Source organism: Euphorbia lathyris, chromosome 3, assembly GCF_963576675.1.
Source record: "Euphorbia lathyris chromosome 3, ddEupLath1.1, whole genome shotgun sequence".
NCBI lineage: Eukaryota > Viridiplantae > Streptophyta > Magnoliopsida > Malpighiales > Euphorbiaceae > Euphorbia > Euphorbia lathyris.
Window position 1 is genome coordinate 91470775 of NC_088912.1, and position 6312 is coordinate 91477086.

The 6312-nt window shown below is 31.3% G+C and overlaps 1 protein-coding gene across 4 annotated transcripts; it reads right to left on the reverse strand.

Moving 5' to 3' along the window:
* Nucleotides 1-1342: 1342 nt before the first annotated feature.
* Nucleotides 1343-6051, reverse strand: LOC136223846 (uncharacterized). 4 transcript variants are annotated; one of them, XM_066012017.1, is made up of 7 exons: nucleotides 5898-6051; nucleotides 5064-5264; nucleotides 4779-4985; nucleotides 4557-4709; nucleotides 4354-4470; nucleotides 3949-4217; nucleotides 1343-1573 (listed from the first exon to the last, which is right to left on the reverse strand). In XM_066012017.1, the coding sequence occupies exons 1-7, from the start codon at nucleotides 6010-6012 to the stop codon at nucleotides 1490-1492; spliced, it is 1146 nt and encodes a 381-aa protein (XP_065868089.1). In that variant the 5' UTR covers nucleotides 6013-6051; the 3' UTR covers nucleotides 1343-1489. The 4 variants fall into 4 exon arrangements, with proteins under 4 accessions (XP_065868089.1, XP_065868086.1, XP_065868088.1 ...); XM_066012014.1 differs by having other exon boundaries at nucleotides 3949-4220; XM_066012016.1 differs by having other exon boundaries at nucleotides 4354-4473.
* Nucleotides 6052-6312: the final 261 nt, after the last annotated feature.

The window sequence follows — 6312 nt, forward strand, 5'->3', positions numbered from 1 at the left end:
TTATATGGGTAACATAATTAATTAATACCAGCCATTCATAATTATTATAAAAATAATTATTTAATTAAATTAACTTTTGTTTAATTAATTGGGTGGTTATCAACTTGATAGCCTTTTACCTTCCGAAGTTAGTTGAGAGGGTGTTTTTTTTTTTTTTTTTTTTTTGTTGTTGAGACCTCTTGGAAGTTACATTAAAGTTAGTGGGCAAAGATACTGGAAGCATTTAATGAGTTCATATGTGGTACTCTATAAGAGCATCTCCAATAGAGGGTGTCCAAAAGAGTGCCAGTTGATGTGGCAACAGGTTTGGCAACTTTTAAAGGGTGCTCACTATTGGAGTGATTGTGGGTGCCAAGGAAAGTTGCCAATTTTTAGCAACCTCTTGGCAACCTTGTTTAATAATTTTTTAATATACTCTCCTAGAAATAATAAATCTGGAACATTTTATTTATAATAAAATAATAATTTATAGGATTATAGTGGCAACTTTTCAAGCAACCTCTATTGGAGCATTTTTTAAGTAAAAGTTGCAAAAAATGATGTGGATGAAAAAGACAATAAAATACTATATTTTAGTAAGTTTTGGCACTCTTTTAGATACCTCTATTGGAGATGCTCTAAATGGTCATTAGGGAGGGGTGGTTATTAAGGTTTGAAGCCTATAAAAAAGTTGAGTTCCTCCACATTTTCAAGGACAATCAATGAAATCCAAAATCAAGCTAAACTCGGTACAATTATAATTTGGAATACCAACATTCTTCCTTTGTTTTTATGCAATTTTCTTGTGATTTTTAGTTTATCCAAGCAGTCAAAATTTATGTTCTTGCACTTTACATTTCTAGCCCTCTTGCACTTTACATTTCTAGCCTTCTTACAATTTCATGATCTTCTTGCAATTTACTTGTTTTTCTTTGGATTCGCTTTTGATAATTTGGAATTTAAGGAATTATTTGGTCCCTTTTATTCCTACAATCGTTTGAAAATCAGATTTAACAGATTTCGAAGTTTGTGGATACTATAAATAGCGGAGACGCTCATAATTTCATTTTCTCTAAAAAATGACCATACCAATTATATATAAGTTTAAATTTACTCCATTTTTTAAGAGAAGTTTAAATTTACTCCTAAAAGTACATATTTTTTTTTATTAAAGATTGGTTAGCGAGGAAGGGTAAGTGGCGGACATCCCAGCTATGCTGGCACCCCCACCACAGACCCAAAAAAAGCCCCGAACCAACCTAAAAGTACATATTAATAAAATGTATTTTCGTACTATATGTTTTGAGAAATAATTATTTAACAATCAACAATCGATTATATTTTTTATATTATCCCTGAAAAAAATTATAATAGCTGAAATTTGTACAAGAGAGATTTAGGATGTTATAGAAAATCTACGAATAGAAAAAAAATTCACATAAAAATAAAAATACATACTTTTTTCACTTTTCTTTTACAATGTGATGCTATAGACAATCTATATCAAGAACTATATATTATTATTTAAACGGCTCATCGCGACCTTAGCATCAAATTGGGTATAGTACAAACGTCCAATAGGATCATAATAATACTGCATAGAGGAATTAGTTTGTCATTAGTAAATATTATCAACAAATCATGTACATTGTATATTAACTTTCTAGAGTTAAAATATAAATAGTGTATTTGATTATGTTAAGATAGTGTTTGATAATTTAAATAATCTTTTTTTAGTTTGTTAGGAGTGTTTTACCATAAGAGAATTTTATTTTCTTTATCAGACATCAAACCAAAAAAACCATAAAAATCCATATTTTCTCAAAAATTTAAGCGAAAGATAAAATTAAAAAATAAAAAGAAAATATGTACTAATTTTTCTATTTCATAAATGGGGAGATGGGGCTTGAGCACCTTGGTTGATATATAACTCAATTAAACTTGTAGGTGGAGTTTTAATTTTTTGATTACACCCAGTGGTGAGTTAACAGGCAGTTGCTGCTTGATAAGTTGAGTCAAGAGTTGAGAATCGGACTCGAAGTGGACGCTTGTCTTGTTTCGTTGTTTCGCCCTCAAATCAAAATTCATTAAACATCCATTTTTTCTAAAAAAAATAAAAGAAAACGATAAAATATGTACTAATTGTTTTTCCATTTCATAAATGGAGACCGGGATAGACACGGATAGATCTAAAAATGGTGATTGGGCTGAGTACCTTGGTCATTGAACTTATGCATTGAGCATTAATTTAGTAAGACAAAGGCATAAAAAAATTCAATTAAACAATTATAAAAATTGAAGTTAGTGAATCTTATATCAGTCACCGGAACTGAGATTCTCCATCTAAATTGAGATGGGGATGCAGTCCTTTCCCGACGCCATCCCGTCCTAGAACCAAGATCTAAAAAGTATATCAAAACATAACATCTATAGAAATTGAAACACCATCTCAATGAATCGATCAATGGAAATAAGATTCCCCATAGATCGAGGTAAGAGTGTCAAAATCGGTTGGCGGGTCATAAATGAATCGTGTCGGCCTACTCTAATGACTCCTATAATGATCAACCTGATATGACTCGATTAATAAATGAGTTGACATAACATTACCCATTTCTTAAATAGGTTGAATCGTGTAATTCATTTAGCTAAATGAATAAATACTTGGTAAAAAATAACATGAACCTTTCAACTCATTTAACCAACTATATAATAAAATCAAGGCATAATATACTTTTAGCCCCTTTAATCAAAGACTCAAAATCAATTAGAATCCTAAACTGTTAAAATTAACAATAGGTTGCTAAAATCAGGAATTGAGCACAAAGTCAAACAGAAACCAAAGATAAACCTTCCTTAAAAATCTATTTAATTGTATTTAGACGGTAATTAAGATGGATCACTTCGGCTTCAAAATCAGGCTAAATTATATAAGAAGGATTTTTTTTAACCTTATAAAAAGGATTCTTTAGAACTTGATTTGGTTTGGTTTTGATATAAATTAACTCAAGCTCTTTTTTTTAATAAAAATTTCATCAATAATAAAAATATTATCATTAGTAACTCTATTATATTCTAGGTTTCTACCTACAACAACTATAAATTTTTTTAGAAAATACTAATATTTAAATATAATGACAAATGATGATTATATATATATATAATGATCATTTTATTGTAAAAAAAATTATTATTCAAAAATTATTTTTTCATTTGGTTGAACTTAAATTTATTATTATCAATTCCAACTTTATTTATTTTAGATAAAAAAAATTTGACATTTTAACTTAGAACTGATTTGATTTTATAAAATTATGATTAAAAATAAATTTAATTTATAGTTTGAGAAATAATAGATTCCTTTATGCACTTATTTAACTTTGTGCTCAATTGATTACTTTAAAGACGTTGTTGCTAATTTTGATAATATAAAGATCTAATTTACTTTTGATTTTTCATTCATCCAGCCAAATGAGTGTTATACCTAAAATCAACTAAACTTGTTTTAAAATACAACAACCCATTTTCCCTTTTAAAACATTTGTTAATAAATCTGATTTTTAAATCTAAAAAAAATCAAACATGCAAATCAAATTCAAAATTTTCTTTCTACCAAAAAAAAAAATCAAAATTTTCTAACATTTAATTTATTAAATATTTTAATTAAAAACATATTTAAAAATCAATTAAACAAGTTAAAAATTTAACCTAAGAAGTCAAAATTCAACTAAGTGCGGTAGAATTATATTATTAGAGTTAAATTAAACCGTTTGACGGATTGATGAGTCAACACGGGTTAATAGTGTAGATCCATTTATAATCCTAACTCATTAATCCTAACTCATTAAACTCAACCCTTATTCATTTAATTTGCGGTCGTATCAGAGTTTAGCTCAATTTCCGACCCCGGCTGGGCCTATAAACAAATAGCAAGACATATAGAGAGAGAGAGAGGGATTAAAAGTATACCCTATAGACTCTTCGGTGTGCCATGATTCTTTCCTCACAAAGCCAACCAGAATGCAACCAGTCATAACCAATTGAAGTTCGGTCATGGAGTATTCGCCTACTCCCTGGCCATAATCTTTTGGGGCGGAGTTGAGCTACCTTAGTCACTGTCGCCATTGTTTCCGCTGAATTCTCATAATTCCCTATAGGAAGTTGAGGATCTTCATGAACTCTTGATGAACTCCCTCCCGAATTAAAATTAAGACGCGAGTTGTTCATATTCATTCGGGCTGCTGCACGAATTTCAAATTCCAATCATCAAATCATCAAATTTTAAGCATCCAAGAGAAGATCTATAGATTGAAAAAAATCTTGACAACAAAGAGAAGATTTAAAGAGAGAGAGAGAACAAGTTAATTTTTATACCTTTGTACTTAGAATTCCGAGAAATTCTTGGGTTAGAATCTCCCGGATCTTCATGAACTCTTGATGAACTCGCACCTGAATTAAAATTAGAATGCGAGTTCTTCATATTCATTTGGGCTGCTGCACCGATTTCAAATTCAAATCATCAAATTTTAAGCATCCAAGAGAAGATTTAAAGAGAGAGAACAAGTTAATTTGTATACCTTTGCACTTAAAATTCTGAGAAATTCTAGGGTTAGAATCTCCCGGATGTTTATCTGACTTGTTTAAGAGTTGTTGAAGATAATGATTATCTTGAACAAGTCTTGAGTAAGCCACATTTGCATTCAAATTTAAGTTGTTCATTGTGGTATGTTCTGCATCAATTTTAAGATCAAATGTTAGATGTTTTAGAGAGTGATAATCTTCGCAACTAGTTTGTATACCTTTTAATGGCTGTGATTTCTGAGCAGTTCTAGGGTAAGAATTTGCAGGATGTCTAGTCTCACTCCAGAAATCCTCGTCGATAAACCTAGGGTTATGTCTATCTGACTCGTTCACAAGTTGTTGAAGATATGGAAGACCTTCAAGAAATCTTAAGGAACTCGGATTTGAGTTCAAATTAGAGTTGTTCAGTAGGGTTAGGGTTCCTTCTGCATCAATTTTAAAATCAGATCAGGTAAGAAATGCTTTAGAGAATGATAATCTTCAGATCTAGTTTGTATACATACCTTTTGGCGGGTGCGATTTGTGAGTAGCTCCGGGGTAAGAATCCGCTGGATGTCTTGTCCCAGTCCAGAAATCGTCGCTGATAAACCTAGGGTTATGTTTATCTGACTGGTTCAGGAATTGTTGAAGATAAGGACGATCTTCAACAAGTCTTGAAGAACTCGCAATTGAATTCCGATTTGAGTTTTTCAGTAGGGTTCCTTCTGCATCAATTTTAAAATCAGATCATCAAATGCTAAGAAGGTAAGAAATGTTTTAGAGAATGATAATATTCAGAAATAGCGTGTGACTTTTTGGCATCTTAGATATCTGAGTTGTGCCTGTGTAAGGATCTGCAGGGTGTTTTGTCCCGTCGTTGATAAACCTAGGGTTATATTTATCTGACTTGTTCAGGAGTTGTTGAAGATAACGACTGATCTTCAACAACTCTCCCAATTGAATTCCGATTTGAGTTGTTCATTTTGGTTTGTTCTGTATCGATTTTAAAATCAAATCAACAAATGCTAAGAAGGTAAGAAATGTTTTAGAAAACGATAATCTTCAGAAATAGCGTGTTACTTTTTGGCATCTTAGGTTTCCCAGCTGTGCCTGGGTAAGCACCTGCAGGGCGTTTTGTCCCGTTGTTCATAAACCTAAGGTTATGTTTATCTGACTTGTTCACGGGTTGTTGAAGATAACGACAATCTTCAACAACTCTTGAGGAATTCCCATTCGAATTCCGATTTGAGTTGTTCATTGTGGCTTGTTCTGCATCAATTTTAAAATCAGATTCGCAAATGTTCAAACTGTAAGAGATTTTTTAGAGATTAATAAATCTTCAGAACTTGTTTGCATACCTTCTGGTTGCTGAGAAATCTGAGCAATTCTGGGGAAAGACACTGCTGGATACTTCACTCCAGTAAACACATCCTCGTACATAAAGCTAGGTCTATATGAACCTGATTCCGCCATTATCTTCTTCCCTGAGAATTCTCTCTTTCTTCTTTTCTCTCTGACTCTCTTCAGTTAGGCATAAGACAAGTCTTCCTTTCCATTAAATACTGGGGGGAAGATTCCTCACGATTTCATTAGGTGCCAGTCTCAGTTTCTATATACGAAACAACTTGCCAAAAGTACCCACAAAAATAAAATGAAATATTCAGACGTATTTAGACACTTTTTTTTTTAGAAAATTTAGATACTATTTTCAAGTTGCAATAAAATAGTTACTTTTTTATAATTCTTTTCAAATTTATTTTGAAAGAAAATAAT